The sequence below is a fragment of the Dermacentor andersoni genome, chromosome 6 (assembly GCF_023375885.2).
Source record: "Dermacentor andersoni chromosome 6, qqDerAnde1_hic_scaffold, whole genome shotgun sequence".
Classification (NCBI taxonomy): Eukaryota; Metazoa; Arthropoda; class Arachnida; order Ixodida; family Ixodidae; genus Dermacentor; species Dermacentor andersoni.
In genome coordinates, this window is record NC_092819.1 from 82306893 (window position 1) to 82329879 (window position 22987).

At 47.1% G+C, this 22987-nt stretch overlaps 1 protein-coding gene across 1 annotated transcript in view; it reads left to right on the forward strand.

Moving 5' to 3' along the window:
• Positions 1 to 1005: 1005 nt before the first annotated feature.
• LOC126522464 (glutamate receptor ionotropic, kainate 2-like) overlaps positions 1006 to 22987 on the forward strand; it is a 74730-nt gene continuing 52748 nt past the window's right edge. Inside the window, exon 1 of the mRNA XM_050171207.3 lies at positions 1006 to 1569. Coding sequence (XP_050027164.2) covers positions 1467 to 1569 — 103 coding nt within the window. The 5' untranslated portion in view covers positions 1006 to 1466. The remainder of the gene's footprint in view (positions 1570 to 22987) is intronic.

Here is a 22987-nt window from a genome sequence, read left to right on the forward strand (position 1 = left end):
GGACAGTAGCACAATAAATGATCGATGTTCTGCTATCAATGAGAGCAGCACGGGCAGCACTGGCAGTCATTCCAATTATTGTATTCGTGGGCGTACGGGCGCGCCATCTACCCGCAGTACCCCCGCTGACGTGGTGTGAGAGATAATGCCACGACGTAACGGCGCAAACTAAATGCTGGGATATGTGCACAGATTATACAGGGGTTTACTGCTGGAAATAAAGAAGAGAAACGCGCGGGGATCACAGGCAGCAGCCGCGCTAAGTTGCTTTAGTGTTCTTGCAATGGTTTAAATTACGGCTCTGATCTGCGCCTTTTGCAACAATTACCTCTAGAAATGAAAGCCCTTCTATGCGCTCAAAAACGTTCTGTATTCCGGAAAAATAAAAAGACAACATTTCTGGCGAATGCCTTGTGTTCAGTGTGCAAAGCACCGAAAAACACTGGTCACATTTTGGCTAAGCGGAACGCCGTGCTTGGAACTTGCGAATGTTGGCCACCATGTAGCTTGCAGTGATGACACCGTTAACGGTGAGCTATAGCTACAAGGTTAAAGGACGAGACCGCACTACAGCATTCTAGTCGATGCCCGCCATGACTATTGCGCAGACAAAATTTGTACTGAAATGTTCTGGATACTGTGAGCGAGCTTCTACGGCTCTGAAGGCACAGCCCTAATTAAAGCCAGACACAAAGCGCCTACCATGGCACCCCGCTAGAACAGCTGGGCCACTCTGGCACGCGCGGGTCGAGGCTCGAGCTCAAAATAGACGCGCCACGGGTGCGAGCCCTCGGACACTCTCGCACGCATGCACTCTCGACGCCGAGGCGGCAAGTTGCTCGGTGCTTTTTTATTCCCGTTTGTCGCCCTCTCCCCGCTACCCGCTTAGTTGTCATTTAAAAGCCCCCTTCACCTCGCGCTTCCGGCGGCCCATGCGTTGTCCCCTTTCCTTCACTCTCTCAAGCGCCTTCGAGAAAGAGACATCCGGCGTTTCTGTAGCGCCAGGTCCGAAAACGTAACGCTCCGTTCGAGCGGCGTCTGTGGACGAAATAGCAACAGACAGCCGCTGTCTTGCTTCACGATGCTTCCTCGTTGAGGAGGCCGAGAGCCGTGCCAGTTAGGCCTAGCGATAGCCAAGGGAGCTAGAACTCCGACCCCTGTAAACCAGTGTCGCGCCCAGCGAACGGGCATCCGGCTCGGGAACATACGTAAGGCACCAGCGGTGTTTCGTAAATTGATCGTCCGTGACGTGGGCAAGGAAATAACTGGCGAAAGAACCGTTTCTTGCGTGATACACGAATTCGAGCTTGGGGGCCCGATTGCGCAAGACCATCGTCATCTGTGATGCAGCCTAGGGAATCGAGACACAACGTGCGGTGACGGTAGTGGGAAACCTGAATGCTCGCCACCGTTCTGCCCTCTCTCCTTGTACAGATGAAGTGGTGGTGAACTGACGAGCGCGTAATATGGCGTGCTTTCGGGGGCAAGGTGTTGTGCTAGCGATCGCACTGTTTGTGCTTTTGTGGGTCGCAGCTCTCGTCCATGGCCTCCCGGACGTCGTACGTATAGGTAAGACTTCGCACACATTTCCTCGTACTGCGGCATCCGAACTTCATGCGATTCGCCTGGCGTGCTTGTCCCGTTACACGCTGCATACCAATTAAGAATCCTGACGCTGTCACAAAAAAAGGGGAAAAAGCAAGAAGAAGGAAAAATTGGCACTGCGGAGGTTGATCTATCCTGACGTTCATATATCGACATATGGCGATAGACCTAATAGCACTGGACGATTGGAATGTGCAGGTACACCCCTTGTTCTGCGTTAAAAAAACAGTTATGCGGAGTTTTGCTGATTAGGTGTTTCAGATGTTTCCTGCAAATAATTTCCACCCCTTCAGGCAAAGCGACTGAGGGAGTATAATTGAGCTATCTGCAACAGGAAGTTTTAAAACTCGGTTTACTGTAAAAAAGGGGAAAAACCCAAACATCTTATATAGATACAGTGCGCCATGGTATACCAACAGCTAGCCACGTTTATCTGTCCATATTGTGGTGCGGGCTGCATACCTTCTTGCTTTTGCGTTCTGACTTTTCAGTTCACGCTCGGTTTCACTTGGTTATCTGAACAGTATCATAGAACGCTTTAGGTCAAAATGAAGAAAAAAAAAGCAAAAACAAAATAATAAAAACACAAATGACAGGTGGAACTAACTTGTTACACATGAGCAACCATTCATCATCAGCGAAAGGAGTCGGCCGCTTGTTATCTCGATATGACCATTACGTTTTGTGAATTTTAGTGTGCTCGTGTCGCGTGCACCTATTTTTGCATGACTCGGTCGGAAACGCTACTGAAAGACCACGAGGAATGTTTATAGTTTGCCATCTGCGGTTTATTTACAAAGGCGCCCGCGGTGAAAGCGACTGTCAGAATTCTACTATGCTGCTTTGTGGCTTTCGCTTATCTAAGAACGTTAAAAACTGCGAGCTGGACACGAGACGAAGAAAGGCACATATACAAACACGCACAGGTGCTTTTAAAAGTTTTGATGGATTACGAACATGCCCCAAACTGCCGCTGTTGTTCGCTTACCTCTCCGTCCTTTCACCCTATTCAATTATTGATCATTAAATTGGAATGTTACTAATTGTTTTTCCATTATTGTTAATTTATTCCCTCTTATATGCACCGATGCTCGAGACACATATCCCAACAACAGGCAATAGGTAACAATACTGACCAAGCCATAGATGTCATATATTGAGCATACGAAAAGGTATGTAAAAAGACATGAAAAAGACAATGAAATAATTCGGTCTTTGAAAGGAATTCTCTCAGATTGCTTTTTGAGCTTCGCTAACGTAGCTCACGAAAGAGGACCGCTATTTGTATGCCAGTCAATGTGCGTGTTTGCACATTTCATGTGCAAGTACGGCGATCATCGCGCAACCTTTATTATAGCTTCTGCCGTGGCAGCTTGAAGTTAGGAATTGTATTCGAGAATATGATATGGACATTGTGCTCGGTCATGGGACCCTTAATAGCTTAATGCCATTAAATGTTGAACGTTCTCACTTTCAGCTTGGCGTAATATATTTCAGAGAGATAGAGAGGGGTTTCCAGAAAAATCTCCGGATCTATTTTTTTTTAACTTTTCAAACGCCATCCACTCAGAAGGTTTATCTTGCCTACCGACATCAAAAGTGATGCTCCAAGTCATTGCTTATATACGTACACCGATGCAAGGCATATAAGCTTCTAGCTAGGTAACTCCCCCGCAGCAGGTCTACCGGGCCTATCGCTGCTTTTAAGCTTTCTCCATCTTCTCATCTATAGCATCTTTTATGTGACGCTAGCCTACTGTCCAAGGCGCCGTGCTAGGAAAATCTCCGAAACCAACAATATCTAAGGGACATCTTGCTCGTTGCCGATTGCGGTAATTGAAAGCTTACGCGTAGCATGCAAATATGTATGAAGAATGAGAAGCGTCAATCACTTAAGAGGTGGAGGAATATTATTTAAGCAGAAATAAAATAAAATACAGGCGATGATATTCCACGAAACCTGCGCAATTAAGGACTGTCTTATGCTGTATAGAGGCACCTGTAGTGAGCGACTCACATCACAACTGCCTTCAGCGCCGGAGTGGTGCAGCCACAGCTATAGTCGGCTGGTATACACCTCCCCAGGTAAATGGTAATTACGTCACGAGAGCCAGCTTATCTCCTGGTTCCTGGCAAGCCATGCTCCTGAGAAAAAAAAAGGATATTAAGTGTCCTATTATACAACGGTTTCGTTAAAGCTCGAGCGGGTGACGCCATCCCGCTCACGTCATCTACTATACACTCAACGAGCGCGCTGTTTTCTCGGCAGACGCAAGAGACAACGAGAACGAGTTGTGTCTGCTGTTGCAGTCTGCGTCTTGCTTAAACAGCCGTGATTTTCAGCCTTTTTCTTGTTGTAGTGACAATTTCTCTTTGCGTATGTGGTTGTTCACGTATCAATTAGGTGCCAGCAGCGCAACCATGGTACTAATAAAAAGAAATTGCCCCATTCCGTTCAAGTTACGAGAGCCAGCACGCCACAGCTTGTCGTAATTTATTTCGTTTTGGCAGGACATTAACAGGCAACCAAATGTGGCACATTTATATCAGCGAATTCTGCACCAGCAGGAGATACAATGCACAAAACAATCTTACAGAGCTGAGTATAACTCGTATCTACAGTACGGACTGCACATTCTATACGCGCATCAGCAGATGCGGAAGCTTCTTACAATTTCTGAAAAGCAAAAGTCATCTTGTTTTGCTCTACCCGTGACAGTCGCACCAAGGTAACTCGTTTATCACAACATTTATTTGAGATTTCTTATGCAAAAAAGTATCAGTAAGCAAGACCGGTGGAAAAGATATAAAGGCATCACATTTCGCATAATCACACTAGGTTTTGTGGAGGTGGAATAGTCCGCGCTGGGGCGGTGGTATGAAGAAAAAGTGAAGTTTTAATAAGGTTATACACAACACAACTGCTGAAACAAATTTTAGGACTGTTTTGGCGAAACAGTGATCTAAATTCACGTAGGTCAGCTTTTATTATGCTTCGTAGCGGAATTTATGCTAAAAATGTGGCGCAAATAGTGAACATGCCAAATTCTTATTTTAACTGCTACTGTGTTGAAGTAACAGGTTCGGCATGCTGCTTTCTGAATAGCTGCCTGAAAATACTGATCAGTTTCTGGCAGCTAAATTATTTTGATCCTTGATTTTCTTATTCACTTCTAAATAAGGCACTGAAAGTTTAGCTGGTTCAAGCTTTCATTTACTCCATGTCTTCCTTACTGTTCCGAATTCCTATTAGAGGAAGACCAGCGTTCAAATGCTGTCAGCCACCGGTCGATTTTCTGTGAGTATGCGCTAGTGTAGAAGAAATTGTGCTGCACAGGTGGGAAGAAAACTTTGCGGGAACGCCGGAGCACGTGGCTCGCACAGCGCGGTCTTAAGCACCTTCGTACAAAATGCATGCCAGCGCAAGTTGCTGCGAAGGTAAATTCGCTCGTTCTCAGCAAACTCAGCTCGCCTGCTTAGTTCCCATTTAACCACGAACATAGCACATCGCACGTGAATATCAGATAAAGAACAGACAAGCAGGGGGTTTTTCGGTGGCACACAAAAATCGTCGCTGTGTATATAGTAAAAAGCGTCCGGCACCGTAGCAGACAACGCGGGTAAAACGGTGCTTGCGGGGCTTTTTGCGCATGCGCAGTGCTCCCTCAACTGATTTCCGCAACTTGCGAAGCTCCAGGAAACACGCAATGCCTAGCCAACAACAGGCAAGCCATGTGTCCTCTAACCTAACAACGTCGTCCGCGCAGCCCACATTCACATATCTTGAGTAAAGTTTGTCACCTTCTTGTTCCTCCACACAACGAACAGCAGTCGCCGAGATGTAGCGAAGCGCAATTTCCGTCAGGGAGTTAGCTAGCACTCACTCGACTCAGCAGCTGATGTCGATATGTATAGCTTCAATGAATTTGCGCGCCACACACAAATGTGCCGCGTACGGGAGACCCTTCCTTTCCTCTAATAGCCGTTTTGATAAGGTCAGCGGCTACTCACTACCTAACGACAGCATAAAAAGCGTGCTTACCTTTCATTTTCTTAGAAGCGCAATAAAGTGTCTCTGCTGTCTCTGCCGGTGTTGGCCCCACAAAGAGCTGCGCGGAACACGTTGTGGCTTTTCTTCTGTTTTCCTTACATTGTTGGACCACTGACCGTTACGGAAACAAAGACTTGCAGCACACAGTATACGGCAAAGGCTTGCACGTCTGCAGAGGGCGCCAGGAGCAGACGAACAAAATGGCAGCCAAGCCGGCAGCCGTAATAGCGACGCCCACTGGCGCAACGAGTCATGCGGTCAAATACAAAAAAATGTACTGCAATACCAGAAAATAAATTGTAAGAAATTTTTCTTCAACACTTAATTCCACGATTTTACATTAATTATTTCTAGGTTCCGAAGAGAGAGCCAAACATGCAAAACGCATTTAATTTCCCCTTGGCCGCCAGGAACATGGCGACATTATTTGCCATATACCGAAAATGGCCCAGCCGTCCACCCAGTGCAGCAGCTTTATGCATGCACGAAATTTGTACCAGTGGCGCCGCAGGTTGCAGTGGGGCGTTGTTTTTTACCTTACACTTAGCTTCTGATGAAAAATCTACGGACACTTACGCTTCTCGCCTTCAAAAATTATAGTGGGCGTTCGTACACGTAAGAAAGTAACAGACCACTTTCATTTAAGGCATGGCCGTAGCATAAGTTGCCTTAAAATTAAATTATGGAGTTTTACGTGCCAAAACCACTTTCTGATTGTGAGGCAGGCCGTAGTAGAGGACTCTGGAAATTTAAACCACCTGGGGTTCTTTAACGTGCACCTAAATCGAAGTACACGGGTGTTCTCGCTTTTCGCCCCCATAGAAATGTGGCCGCCGTGGCCGGGATTCGATCCCGCGACCTCGTGCTCAGCAGCCTAACACCATAGCCACTGAGCAACCACGGCGGGTCATAAGTTGCCTTGAAGCACTGGGCTGGGATCTTATATGGTGGTCGTACCGAAACCAGTGAAACGAACAATCGTGACTTACCAATGGGACCGCATGCTCAGATGCACGATCGCATTCTCTCTAGAACCAGCATATTTTCTACTGTGTGGCAGAAAGTGTTACCCAGCTCCGCGCCGCCGTTTCGTTGACATCAGTGACAGCCGTGCTGCCCACTACAAGGTGAAATTTAGTACGCGAATAATAATCTGGGGCCGAATTAGCACAGCTTCTCGTTCGAAATCGCTATATTGACATTGGCCGGTCGTCTTCGCTAACCTACGTGAAGCATCAGGATTGGCTGGAATTTGGTCTGACGATCAATTCTAGCGTAAGAAATATTTGTGGACACGGGCCCCGTTTATCAAGCACACTGTCAAGGTGAACACTAGAGGCCAAGTGCCAAATACAGGTACTGCGCCTTCTTCGTCGATGTAACAGTGCCATTTTGGAACTACACATCTTTAGGAGCCAGTAAAGTTTGAAATCACTATGGAGTCTCTATCAGGCAGTACTGTAATGCAATGCGTCTTAAGGGAACCTAAGTTCTTACCTATGTTGAAATTTACTGGAATTTACAATCGGCCGTGTTTGTGGTACGGGCCTTTTGCATGACCTGAAGTGTCGGAGGTTACACTGCACCCTCCTTGGTAAAAGAGCCGCAGGTTAGATTTCGACCAACACTGGCTACACCAGGCCCAATGAATATTGTTGCGCAGTAAACACGGGCACTTGCAACACACTGACCCGCCACAGCTGTACCATTTGTGGTGGACACGGGTGGACCACCTGTTCTGGGGCGGGCTAACTTTTGCAAGAAACTGTACTGCACCCTATTTTAGCGCAAGTGCGGCACCCGCCTCAATGATGACGGAGATTTCGTGTCGCAGGAAATCTGTCTTAGCATTTGCTGTTTGTTTTGATAAGTGGTTCATCGTGATTTCACGCGAGTATACATGCGAGGAATGCTTAAAGCCCTGGTTCAACCGCACGTGTGGAACAATGGCTACAAGTTTTCAAAACCACACCCCTCAAAACCACAACCTAACTGAAATTGGCCAGGAGGTGCCGTTTTACTGCGCCGGTTCGGTCATTTGCTGTTGCTCAGGGACTTAGCTCTAATGCAAACTGATTTGTATTCTGGCTTGTGAGTGCCTACCTCGTCCAGGCTCCACTTTCCTTTCGTCGTAATTTGTTCCTAGCTTTACTATAGCCCTTGTATGTGCGGTTTATTTTAAGCAAGCACATTCAGGCGCAATGAAAGTAAGCATTGCCACGGATTTTAAACCTCACTTAGCTGAATGTATTTTGGTTTCTTTCGTGTATGATAACAGCCGTGCAACGCCATGTGACGCGATCTAGCCGGCGCCCATTGTCTGGAGCCAGAATGTCTCCCACCATACTCGTCTAAGCAAAAATGAAAGAAGATCGGGGCGAGAAAAAAGAAGCACCCCGAACGAAACCTGAGTTGCACACACGCACAATAACTGGCACTTGAGATTGCCTACATTGTCGTTTCTCACTGCTCTCTAAATGTACCCGGTTTACTGCGTTCTCCCCAGACATGCCGTTCAGCTAACCACAGAACACGGAAGGCCTGTAAGTGCGAGTTCCAATGTCTACGTCTGAAGAGATTATCTGCCACGAAGTGTGACGGGCGGGTTGCACCACCTCATGGTTGTCACATTTTGGCCTCTCGTGAGCGATGGGCAGACGTGGGTCGGAAACTGGAAGCACTACTTTGATTGTCGCTGCGGTGCTGCCTCGCGTACAAATCCTCTCGGACGGTCCCACAGCAGCTGACTCGTAGACTGAGGGCCTCCGTATTGCCGTGAAATTGGATAGGCGCGCAATGCCCGTGCCAGTTTGGATTCATGCTCGCGACAACCCAGTAGTTTCCGCCTGCAAAAATTACCCACAACTGACGACAATGAATTCCTTCCTATTGGTTGCGCGAGCACAGAAAGAATTGAAAGGGACACTGCTAGCAGTATCACGTTTCATTTTACTTAAAATTGAAGCGATGTCATCTTCTAGCTTACTGCCGCACATCTTGGCTTGTTTAGCTTAATATTATGCTGTCAACTCTCACTTTTGCTTGTAGAGGCATTCTATTCGGAACTATGTACGGTATTTCTACAAGATATGACAAATTTAGCTGCAATTAAGATGCCAGAATGAGGTTATCTTCCTGCTGTGCTTTAGGGTAATGGCAATATGATGTTACTATTATGGTGTGGCGGAATGTTCGGCAGTGCCATACGTAAGGTGGAACCGGTTACAAAGAAAACTGTGCAGATTGATGATCGAAAGAAAGAGCGCAACCACAGGCGCAAGTAGTAAGATTGGTAACTGCGTTAACGTCAGGCAAATAGGAATGACTTACCTCGGTTCTTTCGTAAAGCTCTAACAGGGTCCAAACACGAACTTGGCTCATCGATCGAGTATTCGTCGCCGATAAAACGAAGCAACAAACGACACATATAAACAACCCTCTTCCTAAGGATTGCTAGAGTTCATGTTTATCAACCTTCATTACGTATAAGGATGACCGCCCCCCCCCCCCCCCCAAAAAAAAAGAAGAAAGGAAGAGCCCTGGCTTCCTGGAGCTCTTCGTAATTGTATTGCTATGGTATCTCACTGAGTGTATGTATGTGGACACTTAACAAGTGAGTAGCAATGCCAACGTCATCGTACAATGTTTTACGGGTTTGTGGTGACAGCTGTTTGTGGTGACAGCTGGGCAACGTGCCTAATGTGCACTCTCAACACCTCTACCGCAATGTGTGTTTGTATGGGTTGGTCCCGAGCAATCGTAATAGTCGCTGCTGTCGATGTGCATTTTGGCAAACCAAGACAAACCCTGAGAGCCCGAGCTTGAATAGCCTGTAGAGCACGAAGATTTGTCTGGCAGGTGTTGGTCAGTAAGGGCAAACTGTACCTCAAGAAGCCCAGAAAAAGAGCCCTGTACAATTCCAACATTGCATGCACTGACATTCGCCAAGTCTTTCCTCCCAGAAACTTGAAAAGTTGGGAGATTGCTGTCAGACGCTTTTTCAAGTAGGTCACGTGCGGGCTCCATGACAGATCTCTATCAATGATTATGCCAAGAAATTTGTGAGTCTTCTCATACGAAATTATGTGGCCATTTATTGATATGGCGTAGGGTGTCATTGGTTTGCGAGTGAACGCCAGCAGTGCACATTTGTCTGAAGAGATTTCAAGACCTTGGTTGCGCAGGTATATAGCTGTTAGAGCAGCAGCTTTTTGAAGTCTTGCACGTATCTGAGGACGTGTCACACCTGAGGTCCATATACATATGTCGTCGGCGTACATAGATATCTTGATCGCTGCTGGCAGATGATCAACGAGACCAATGAGTGTGAGGTTGAATAGGGTAGGGCTTAGTACACCGCCTTGAGGAACACCTCGGTACGTGTAGTGTAGTGCCGTTTTGCCATCACCGGTACAGACAAAGAACGATCTCATAAAAAGGTAATGAGAGATCCATTGGAAAACTCGACCACCTAGGCCAACCATCTCAAGAGCATCGAGGATAGCCTCGTGAGATACGTTATCGTATGCCCCCTTGACATCCAAGAACAAAGCTGCAGATAGTCTTTTGCGTGACTTTTGAAGCTGGACGTACGTAGCGAGATCAACAACACTGTCTACTGAAGAGCGATCTCGTCGAAAACCAGCCATGCAATTCGGTAACATGTTGTAGTGCTCCAGGTACCATTCCAAGCGGGCAAGGATCATCTTTTCCATTATCTTTCCCACACAGCTGGCCAGCGCTATTGGGCGGTATGAGGTGGATTCAAGTGGGGACTTGCCTTGCTTCAGGAGAGGGACCAAGCGGCTTATCTTCCATTCTTCGGGAACCATGCCATCCTGCCAAGATAAGTTGTAGAGATGTAACAGTTCTCTCCGTGCGCTATCACTCAGGTTGTTCAAGGCGCGGTAGGATATTCCATCCGGTCCCGCGGATGAAGAACGCCTGCATAGAGCAAGAGCCGCTTCTAGTTCCTCCATTATGAAAGGAAGATCCATGCGGCCGTCACGTGAAACAGGGATGCGACTGGGGGCTGGAAAGCCTGGACCGGTTGCTTGGCCAGCGATCCTTGCACAAAAGTCCTCTGCAACATCAGCCTCTAGCCGCCCCTGGAAGAGCGCCAGCGCTTTGAATGGGAAGCGTTGTTCAGGGAGGGAACGTAGACCACGTATGGTTCTCCAGATGTGGGAAAGTGGCTTTCGGGGGTCTAGTGACTGGCAAAATCTTGTCCAACGTCGAGATGCCAATCTATCCATGCGACGTTGAATTTTCTTTTGTAGTCGTCTGGCTGTCCTAAGGTCTTCGATGGATTTTGTACGCCGGTAACGCCGCTCCGCACGACGACGGAGTGCACGAAGTCGCTCCAACTCTATATCCAATTCCGTGCGCTTCGACGAAACCGTGACCGTGCGCGTGGCGTGTAGCATTGCAGACTTGATTGCTTCCTCTAATCCAGAGGACAAGCCCTCTCGACAAGCATCCTCCATGGTGGAAGTAAAAGTGGTCCAATCAATTAATCGAATGGTGTTCCGTGGGGTGGGACTGGACATTCCTTTGATGACAAGGTATGTGGGAATATGATCACTCCCGTGTGTCTCGATATCCGAAAACCATTTAACATATCTTGTGAAAGTGCTGGAGACGAAAGCTAGGTCAAGACAGCTGCCATAATTCACGCCTCGTATAAACGTTGGGCTGCCGTCATTCAGGAGTGAAAGGCCGTGGTTACAGGCAAAGTTTGCAAGTCTTTGCCCTCTTGCATTTGTTCTTGCGCTTCCCCATGCTATATGGTGCACATTAAAATCTCCGATGATGACATATGGGGCAGGGCACACAGACAAGATGTTCGTTAATCGTTTGGGATCAAAAATACTTGAAGGCGACATATAAACGCCTACAAGTGTAAACATGAGTTTGCCCTTTTTAATTGTTAGGCAAACGTATTGATTTTTATCATGAGGCGGAATCGGCTGGCGAACATAGGTGAGTTCTCGACGAATAAAAACGATGACTTTGCTGCATGCATTAGTTGTTGCGGATATAACAGCTTCGTATCCCGATAATCTGACTGGTTTCGATACATTAGGCTCACATATGACAATGACTGGGAACAAATTAGTATATATATACTGACGAAAGTCCGAAAGGCGTGATTTTAGTCCTCTTGCATTCCACTGTATGATTGACGCTGCCTTGACTTCCTCTGGAAACGATGGGGGATGGCTGGCCATGTCTCTATTCGAGGGATTCAAGCACTGGGCTTAAGGCGTCCAGTACTTTTAGTGCATTTTGAGCAGACGTAGTTCCAAGGTTCGACAGAATCGCTCGAATGGCATCTATGAGGGGACGCAGCATTGAAAGGACTTGACGATCTGCTTTGGGCGTGGCATCAGCGGCAGGAGTAGGCTCCCGAGCGGGCTTGACAATCTGTAGTTTTGTGGGAGATTGCTGGCTCGGAAGCGCAGGCCATTCTTCTTGAGACAAATTCCTTTCAGGCGACTCCCTTGTGCTGTTCAGCCCCTTTTTGGCCTGATTGGAGGACGTGGGTGCTACAATGGAAGCCGCCCCCTCCTTTCGCCGTTCTGCCTTTTTTGAGGAGGTTCGGTGACGCCGACGCCGACGCCGGATCGTTGCAGCAGCCTCCCTGTGTGTCGAATTGTCCCGAACCATTTGCTTGAGAACAGCGACCTCTTTCTTGATGCGAGGGCAATCCCTAGACGAGGCAGCATGGGAACCATTACAGTTGCCGCACTTTAGGACAGTAGCCCGGCACGTCTCCTCCGCGTGAGGTTCAGCACAACGGGGACACAGTATCGAGTTTGGGCAGACACCCTTGACATGTCCCAGCCTAAAGCACTGATGGCATTGAAGAGGCTTTTGTACGAAGGGCCGAACAGGGTGTCGGAAGTGACCGACTTTGACGTGTGTTGGTAAGCAATGTCCTTTGAAGATCAGTTTGACGCAGCGCGATGTTCCAAGGCGGCTCACACGCGTGATGACAACACCCTCACTTGCTGGTTTGACGAGGATAGGCAAGTCCGCATTGGGAATGGCGACATCGATGTCATAAATGACACCTGCTGTGGATGCGTCATCCATCGGGATATATGAACGCACTTTGATGCGCCCTAGCACCGAGATTTGCTTCAGTTTTTCGAGCGCACTCCCGTTGTTAACATCAATTGCGAGGACATTTTTGCGTGCATTTATACGAATGTCCTTAATTTCATTCGGCACGACCCCTTCCAAGAAAAGAGATAGTTCTTGCCTGTTTAGCAGTCGGAGGTTGTTTGAGGGCTCTTCGGGTACGAACACGATGGCGTGAGGCCAGCGTTCAGGCCTTGACTTCAGAGTCGCCGTGCTCGCTTGCGTTGATGGGTTCGCGTTGACAGTCCTCCTTTTGGCCCTCTTTCTGCGGACAGTGATGAAGCTATCATCCGATGAGTCTTCATCCGACATTGAGTATAGCTCAGTGTCCTCGGTGTCACTGAGCACGCTTCCTCTCTTCCTCGTGAGGGACGGCCTTGATGACCTCTGGCCAGGAGGGCCTCTGGAAGGCTCCGCGTCCATGGCCACAAAACCGGGAGCCAAGGCACCAGGAAATTCCGAAGAATTCGTCGGAAAACAGAGAACACAGATAGAAGCGTTCTAAGAAGAAGGCACTTCGTCGTCGTCGCCAAAACACTTGACATGCTTTACATTGTGCTTGTGGGGCAGGCACCAAGCCGTCCACGAGTTTTTCAGTGGCTTGGAGCGTCCCAAACAGAGCAATAAACTTTAAAGACAATCCGCATTTTCGCTGAACTTTAAGCAGTCGTACTTACGAGCTCATCGAAAAAGTTCCACAATAAACAAACCAGAACAGTCGCTACACATTTCACAAGATATTACAAGCTGCTCGCATGAGTCGGTGCTCCTGTGAGTGGATATTGAATGTGGAATCAGGTATGAGACGTCTTTCTACAATGTTTGCCCCACCGTCTTACACAGGTCGAAAAAAAAAACGAAGCAAAGAACTTTTGTTCGACCTAAAGGCAGGATTTGAAAAATCCCACCGAAACTGACTAAGAACTTATTTCGAAGATTATCACGCGTGTCAACACTGGTACAACGGGCATGACTACGAATCAAAGGAAGTTTTCAGCCAGTTGACACATTCTTCCTAGAGATAAAAAAAAAGAGCGTGGCAAGTGCGCTCGTGTGAAGACGATTATCACCATTACTTTTTTTTTTATCTCGTTCGACGTTGGGGGGGGGGGGGGGGGGTGATATGTGCCACGTGAAATCGTTCCTACTGGAAAGGTGGTAAATCAGCAATTTTGCTTGAGTTAATTATTTATGTGATGTTAAAAAAAAGTATCTTCGAAAAAAGCGCAGAAAAGCATGGAATGCGGGTAATAATTTTCTACGTTACGACTGTTGCGCAGCTCCGCAGCACAAAGTGCTTTCGCTATGACGTGGTATAATAATTAGCCTCTCAGCAATCGGGAGGCGTTCCCTACGCACTCTATTTATCTGGCAGCTCCCTGGGATTTTTCTTCATTTTCAAAGAAAAGTCCATGAAGTAAGGGTACTTACTACTGCGCACAAGGTAAAGACGTCTTCGCAGAGATCACTGAACCGCATTGAGGTTCATGAGCTGCACAGTTTCTTAGAACAGTGGGGGACCGCCGTTGAAAGCAGTAGAATCCAGGAAGGCAGAGAACAGTTTCCAGCTCCTCAACACATATCACTTGAGGACACAGTTTCTCTGCAGACCACACAAGCATGGCTCATGGCACTGGAAGCAAACGCCTCATACGAATGTTGATCGATGCTGGCTATCAACGCAACTTCCTCACAGAAGGGTTGCCTAGCAAGCTGACAGCCACTGTGTTAGACGAAGAGCGGATCGGTATTTCTGGATTTGGAAACGCTTCAACATCTCTGAAATATTATAGGAGAGCACGAGTCAAGCTCACAATCAATATGTCTCAAACTCGCTTAAAATTAAGGCGATAGAAGTTCCCGAATTATGCAATTCGACCGAGACAAAACTGACAGAGACAAATGTTTTGAAATGGGTGAAGGCAAAGACTGACGTCACCGTATTTCAGGCCTAGTCCGAGCCTAGAATACGCACGCTTATACGAGAAGGCTATTATTGGCAACCTGTCAGCGGGAATGTTCAGCGACTGGAGGACTCCTCGACCGTCATCCAAAACTGTCATAGGATTGACACTTCGTCTACCTACGTTTAACAAGCTGGAAGCCCTAAGAAGTTTAACAAATGCTTAACGGAAGCCAACGTTTTCAAGCAAGTAAATTCTTTCTGGGAAGTAGAACATGTGGGGCATACCAACGAAAAGAGGCATTCGAAAGATGACGAATACGCCATTTATAACTTCGTGGAAACAACTGATAGATAAAACTTGCGCTTTCCAATGGAACTGCATTGGCGCAGCAATCTTTCCGCAATTAAACACAACCAGTATTTGGCTTTAAAGAGGCTGCAGCCTCAGCAGAGAACTGCAATTATTGGATTCTCCGAACCCAAGATAATGTATTTAGACCTGATGTTCGCAGAATTCACATTACACTCCAGCTATTCAGTCCGTATGACGATGAATTAGGCCTTCGTTTGGTAGGCTTACTTCAATTCAGCAACCTTCAGGAATGTTCCATGCATCTTATTCTGCTTCCTACTTTGGACACATTCACAAAGTTTTTTGGACGTGAATTAGCACTAAAGACCTTTAGACGCTGGTCTTAATTTTCTTTTGACTGATTTGAGAGAATGCTTCTGGATACGGAGTATACGAATATTAAGCAGTTGCTGGAAGCATGATAAGCCAGTATCGCAGCGGCCTGCTAATAGTTCCTTTTTCTAGAACGTAAATAACCAAACATATAGCAATAAAGTATGGTAGGTAATGAACATTCAGAAACTGTTTGTTTGCTTTTTAGGAAACATAAATCTAGGACAAGGAAGCACATAGCTTACAAAGTCGTCATCTAAAGCTAATGCGCCCAAGTTAACTTACGTTAAGCGCATGAGCTCAGCATAGATTCAGAGATTAATTGTCAGATTCTGCTGGCAGCTAAACAGATTTTAAATTATACATCAGCAGGCGCAGGGATGCAATAATTTTAGGCGTGATAATTTGAGAGTTAAAGACAAGAGACACAGCTGATCACTGGAAAAAATAGACAGGAACGCCTGTTAAAAAACACCACCAAAGCATTCCGTACAGATGGTTAACGAGAAGCTGAAACGTGCGGCTCCGGTATTTATCACTGGGTTAATTCCGGCGGTTCATTAAATGACGGCTTGGTAGGCTCCCGGTCTTCGGTACGCAGTTGCTGCTTGCGCTCGGCTGCACGAGGCTGTTCTTCTGCCCAGGCTGCAGCATCGGCATGGCGTAGGCGAGCTCGTTCTCGGTTCTGCTCACGGCGTTGGCAATCAAAAGCTGCCTGCTCTTCAGGCAGCTTTTGATGGTAAGGCAGTACGTGGCCTACACTTTTCGGAGCCGGAGAGAAATTGCTGCGCGCACGCTCGGCTGCGACAGAGAGCAACGATGGCACTACGTGCGCAGCCGATCTCGCGCCTATCTTCCTCTTTATTTCGCGCATATGCATGGGGTTCCACCGCAGGCGTTTTCGGCGTACAGGGGACACACGAACGGACGGCCGAATCGGCTATCCACATACAGCATCGCTATAGTAAGCAGTCTCTCTCAGTTTGCAATTACACAATACGCGTAGAACCAATACTTACAAAGTAAGAAGTAATCGGCAATTGGCAACACTGCATCTGGCATAAAAATTGTGCAGATACAAAACAGACGTTGGAATGTATGTGAAGCGAAGTGGTTAATTAAATCCTGCACAGGCTAACGGCGATGCGTACAACTGTTTACTTTTATACTATAAAGCGTACAATCTCATGCAATGTTTATGTTTAACACAACAATCATATCTTCAATAGCATGCAGACTTTATGTTTATGCACTACACTGCTCAGAAGACGAGCCGAACAGGAAACACCAAATCAGGCGGATGCAGTGTGAGACGTGTACGTTGCGATGCTATGAGGACAAAGGTGGTGTATGCCACTTGTTGAGGGAAAAACGGGGATTACAGGTGTATGCATCCAAAAGTACGACACATATTTTGCTACATTTAGGTATTCTGTACTTTTTGTGCAGTGGTGGCAGATACCCATTCTGGAGGATTGGCCAAAAATGGGGACACACCCACTGCCATTGTGAAAAGGCACTGTATTCCCCATAACTCCTATATCCAATATCATATGGCATATGGGAAAGGTGATTTTTTTATATTGCATCTTATATATTTCTATAGTATTTTTGATACGGGAGTTAGGGGGCACGTGTATTTTTCAATGGGGTGGCCACATATCGAATAAATAAATAATTCAAAAACACCTAAATCATAAAACCTATTGAGAATAATGCGCTTCCCATTAACAGGTGGGTCTGGCTTAGAGTTGACTGTGCGCCGACATTATTGGAACGTGTTATGTAGACATTTTTGCTTGGTTTCGGAGAACATAGGTTTGCTTACAAGCACTACTTGTATTTTGGTGGTCAGCCATACACAGGCTATGTAACCTCGTTCGCTGGTACTAGTAATCGGCGTACACATCACCTTCGTTATATATATTCACATATATATCCGCCGAGATATTGACCGTCCCAGCACACTGCAGTCACGCCAAACCGGAGAAATCCGGCAAGCAAAGCTTCAGTTCAAACTACTTAGGCGATTTGGGCACGCCATTTCTAAAATGCTTGTGCCCGAAGGGCCTCTCTCGAAGACGTATTAGTCCGCAATCATCCACGTTTTTCCGTTTTTTTTTCACTGCTAAACCTAAGGGTCAGCGCTCGCCGACTTGTTTAGTGAAGGACTTGTAATCCTTCTAAACCTAGTCTGCGTCGCTATGTTCGCTGAAATAGCTTCTGAGAAACTAACAAACTTACCCAATGACAGCGGGGAGATCGAAGTGTGCTCAGCCTCAGGCGATGGCTGCTTGGCGGACGAAATCCAGACCGACTTATGCTGCGCAGACAAAGAAATACTACTCAAGGAATCTTCAGCACCGAATGTGTCTATGGAAAAAAAAAAAAAGTCCTTACAATCTTGTTCATGCCAGAGGATTCTACTGGCAATTTGCAAATCTGAATTAAGCAAGCTCTATAATTGACTAAAATTTAAAAAGAAATCGCACTGAATGAAATTAAGGTTGTAAGACATAACCCCAGAAAGAACATCCTGGCCCTCTCCGCTGCGTAGTCTGCGCCAAATATGTCGTCTGGTTACCATCAAGATCGGATGTCTCATGTGTGAGGAAGATGGTACCAGAGTCGGCATCGTCTAAGACATTTATATGATTGTTCCGAACGTGGACCTCCCGGTACTTACAAAGCCTCCTACGAAAGGTGTGGCCGTCATCGCCATCAGTCGCTACTGGCACATGCGCTGTGTGAAGATCATGTTGAAAGGTTACCACACTGCCACACATGTCAATGTCGACCACTTCCTATATGCAGTCTACCAGTTCATTCCGAGATTAGTTCAGTCCCGCAAGTATCTGAATATCACACATGGGACTGTCGCGTGTACAATCGCAACAGTGTATTTTTATGGGCGGGACCTCGAAATGACGACACCTACGGTGCAGCCGTTATCAAGTACTTTAACTGCTATGGTTCTGACACCACTTCGATATACTGTCCTCAAATTCCAGATGAATTCACTGTCATGAAAAAAAATACAATAAAAAATTACAACCAATACACTCCAAGCAGATGGAATGACAGCGAAAGCTTACGACAGACAAAGCTCTCAAACGAAAAGCAAAGTGTTTTCGCTGCAGTTACATCTTCACTGCGCTGCGGTTACTCTCGTTACTCTCGCTGCGCTTCTCTCCGCTGCGGTTACGTTCTTCGTCGGTGGTCGTTTCGCGCCGTGCCGTTTACATTTTCATTGCTGTTCCCTCCGGCGCTCCTCGTACGCATGTTGTTCTTCGGGTGCACGAACTATACGTGTCCGCCTAATCGATAACGCAGCTGTCTTTAGCGCCTATACCTATCCTGCTTATATAATGCGATAATCGTGACATCATGCTATTTTTCACGGCGAACGTTCTAATCTATTCTGCATTTTGACATCTGTGCCGCCTCACTGCATTCGTACGTGATCACACACAAAGCAAACAATGATACCCATTGTCTATGGGTTTATTAGAAATCGCTTACTCCGTTTCTGTTGCCAGACGCCGCAAAAACTACGGAAGGTTAGTCATATACAGCTTTCGTTGTAATAAAATTGACACGCAAGAAAAAGAAAAAAAAAACAGCCAAAAACAGTCCCTGTCAACGACGCCGCCACCGACAGCCTTCCGTGCAGTCTACGATGCAATTAAGGACAGTTTCTCTTCGATAGTATTTTGAGCCCCACCAGTTCTGTGCGCAGCTGACACTGAGAGCACGCCGGGTACAGAAGCCATAAACCCTCATTGTTCGAAGGAACGGCCTACACGTTTGTATGCATCGGCTGCCGAGTCACAGCCTTCTGCCCTACTCGCTATATGTCAACGTGCTCTCCATGCTACCTGTGACTTTAGCGCCGCCACCAGGAAGAGTGGGGGAGCATGCCGCCGCCGCTTATTTGTGTCTTGTGCATCAGGATTCGCCTAGCTTTACGCCGTAGAACGCGTAATTATGCGCATTTGCGCAAGTGCTAAATGCAAACAACATCGCATAATTTAATACACTTAGACGGCTTGTCCGAGACACCCAAAGAGCAACGGGGACACCAAATCTGGAACCGGGTCTGATGCAGATTTTGGGGCTGGCCGAGGGTCTCCGCGAGTCGAGATCACAGCCCGCAGCCCGCTCCAGCCTCAGCGGCCCCAAACCTATGGACCTCCCTGGTTCATTCATTCTTTCATTCCCCCACTGCCCCTTGGATGCCCTGCCAACAGTGCGGACCCACTTTCATATAATCTCAGGCGCTCTCCTTAAGCACCTTTTTGCCAGTATTCATTTTATTTTCTCATGCCGAGCACTTATCAGAGAGCATAGCAAAGGAGCTTCTAGGGGTATTGACGTTGTAGGTACAGAGCGCATCTTTACACGAAGCTTGAAAGTTGACATACTTGGCGGCAGTGTGTGTCGCGAGCCTTCCATGGGATGGCGCTGCAGTCGCCGGCAGTACTTGGAGCCGCTTCATATATCGACTTCGTACTTCCACCCACAACGCTCCTACCGATGAAGCGCCAGTTGCATATAGCCAAGTCATTTCCGTACTGTGGTCACTTCGAGATGTTATCCACCTGCTCGTAAACGTTCAGCATGCAACGTGCGCTAAAAGTAATATGCATGTTGTGCAGGATACTCATAGTCCACTACTGGCATTCTTCGAGTAGAGCAGTGCACCAAACTCTGCCACCATTTCTTGCATTTTCAAAGAATTTTCAGCACGCTAGGCCATGCGAATCCTTCGAACAGCTGACCCGTGTATACGACCTGCAGCACTTCAGCGTGATTTGTGTTTGGCTCGCACTGATGATATTGTAGTTCCTGTCTCCCTTTGCGTCTTTATCCTCGCCTTTTCCCCTGTCGTAGTGCAGAGTAGCTTACCGGATGTTTCAATCATATTAAGATTGCTGCCTTTTCCTTGCCCTCCTACGTTGTATGCAGGAGTTCGTTCTTCATTATCCGAGTCTCAGGGGCCTAAAGTCAAACACTCTCATATTGGCCTTCATATTATATTCGTAAAATAATCTCTCGAATATTCGAGAATAAACGAATTATATCCCTGCCAGCGTGACTAAACTGACACTGCTGTCTCCCCTCAGGCCTAACTCTAGATGCCAGGCGTTTCCTCTTATTGGCATATAATTATAAAACGTAAATTGACATCTCGAGAGATCTGTTAATAATTGCTGTGCCTGGAATCCTAATTTCGAGGCGATAGTCAATGACAAAACAGCCGAGATCTCAAATTTGATAGAACTAGGTTTTGATCTAATCACACGTTTCTTTATTTATTTTACTCTGACAGCACTTTGGATGTTTGAGAGTAATTACGGTCATAATGAAAATTCCAGCCACGTTAACGCCATAATTGAAGAGATGCTATTAGAGCCTTCTCATGTGATTTCCGCGTTGTTTACTCAGCTACAACGTCACCCGAGATATCGAAGCCACCAGATGTCCATGTGAAACTATATGTAGCACAAACACCACATGAAAAATGCGAAATTACTAGGCTACATGCAGTGTGGGTTGACAATAGTAAGAAAAAATTCTGCACTGCCAGCTAACTGTGGAAGTGCACCACTGGAAGCAAAGTGGTCGCCCAAAGCTCCCTCCCGCTGCAAGTTCATCGCTGGCAGGCAATTCTTTGTCCTGAACTTTGGAGCAACTGAACATCTCTTCTTGAACACATTTTCCTTAACCACGAGCTGACTTTCGGAGGCATCGCAGCCTCCGCGTGAGCAGCCAAGCAAAAACGAACCGTTCCAGCAGCATCGGATTGCCTGAGCAATACGTGCTCGCGCAAAAGCCCACATCAGCCCACGCGCTGAGCCTGTGAAATATTGAGCGCATATGGAAGTCGGTGTCGAAGTGCTCAGCGGGGAAACACGAGCACCGTTACCCTACGCCCGTGTCGGCCGCGGGATTCTGCAGCAAAAGAGAGCGCGCAGCGAGGCTCATCTTTCATTTTCGCAGCCGCACGCGGAAGTAAGGCTACTTGACAGGTTTTAGATGCGGCACTTCTTTATGCGGTGAACTGGGTGGTCGACAAAGGGATCAATCACCACGTGGCCCAAAGTGGCCACGGTGGGAGCAGCCCCTCCTGGCATGGATATACTGCTCGACCCGATCTGTGCGCGGATGCGCTTTTTCACCGCAGCGAAGACGCGCGAGGGTAAGAGGGAGGCGAAAACGCTCCAGAAGTTCCCTTTCGCCTCATGCAGTTGTGTTCTTTGTTCTTCTTTGAGACGTAGCATCTGCACTGAGAGAAGCTGCGAAGCGTCATATTGGCTACGTTATTTTCCATAAATACGGCATGAAGCCAATGTAGTACGTTCGTACGTACTGCAAGAGTCAGTCGAGGCAATCATGCATACTGCTGAATCAATGAAGACTTTCATCTGCGTCTGGATTACATCAAGTGGCAGGTATTAGATGAAGTTTAGAAATGCAAATCTCTATCATGCTGGAAATATGGCTGCACTTCTTAACTCGCTAACTTGTTTTTAATGCGTTGGCATTATAAATGTCGAAGAGGAAAAATTGTACTTTTGAAGTGTGGGATGCTGGTCACGTGGTAGAGGTGGAAAAGGGAGGGGAGATCATGGAAGAGTTATTTGTACATTTGTATGTTTGTATGTATGTATGTATGTATGTATGTATGTATGTATGTATGTATGTATGTATGTATGTATGTATGGTGCAACTAACGGTCGTATACTCCGAACCACCGTAAGTTGCATTTCGCTCCTAGAAGAGGCAGAACGGGGGCCAATTGTGCTCCTTAATTACACTTTGCAATGTCGTCAACGCCATTTAAATCATGGATGCGGGACCTCAAAGAGCTACGACCTAATGCTAAGGTAATTTGCTCGCGTCTATCGCGAATGCCTTTGTTAATTTCATTTACGAACATCATTTCAGTCTTTCCGCTGAACTGCAGTCAAACTTAATTTTCCCGTGCTAAGGGACATCTACAAAAATTTTACTGCGCAGTAACTTGCATCAACCTGGCACGCAAAGTACAGCTGCGTTTCCAGTAAGTTTGACGTCAGGTTAATTCTGAATACCCCAATGACTCCTCAAGTATTCTCTACAAATATAAAGAGGCAACGGCTCAAAGTACACTGGCTAATTGCCGTCGCTATCAGACAGAGTTGAGCCCTTTGTCCGCAAACAAAGCGGGTATGGGAGACGCATTTCTCAATGTGTGTCAGCTATGCCTAACACCAGCTCACGAGCCACTTAGTGACACCGCAGAAGCAGGCTCTGAGGCCTTAGCCGTAATTCCGGAAGGAGCGAATTGATGGACGGCCGGCGCTGGAGTTGTCGCAGCCCGGATGCCGCACAGCGCGCACAAAGCTCCGCTACGTTTGTCTCGATCGCGACGCCCGAGCTCAGAGTCATTTGTTCCGCGTGGCGCCTCGCTTCCAAATTTCCGGAGCCCCAACTTGATTATCGGCGCCCCGTTCGGCTCAGCTCGACTGCAAGCGCGGCAACCAGATCAAGCTTGCATTGACTCGACTCGGCTTGACTCGGAGGCACCATCACTCGCCCCTCCTGGTGT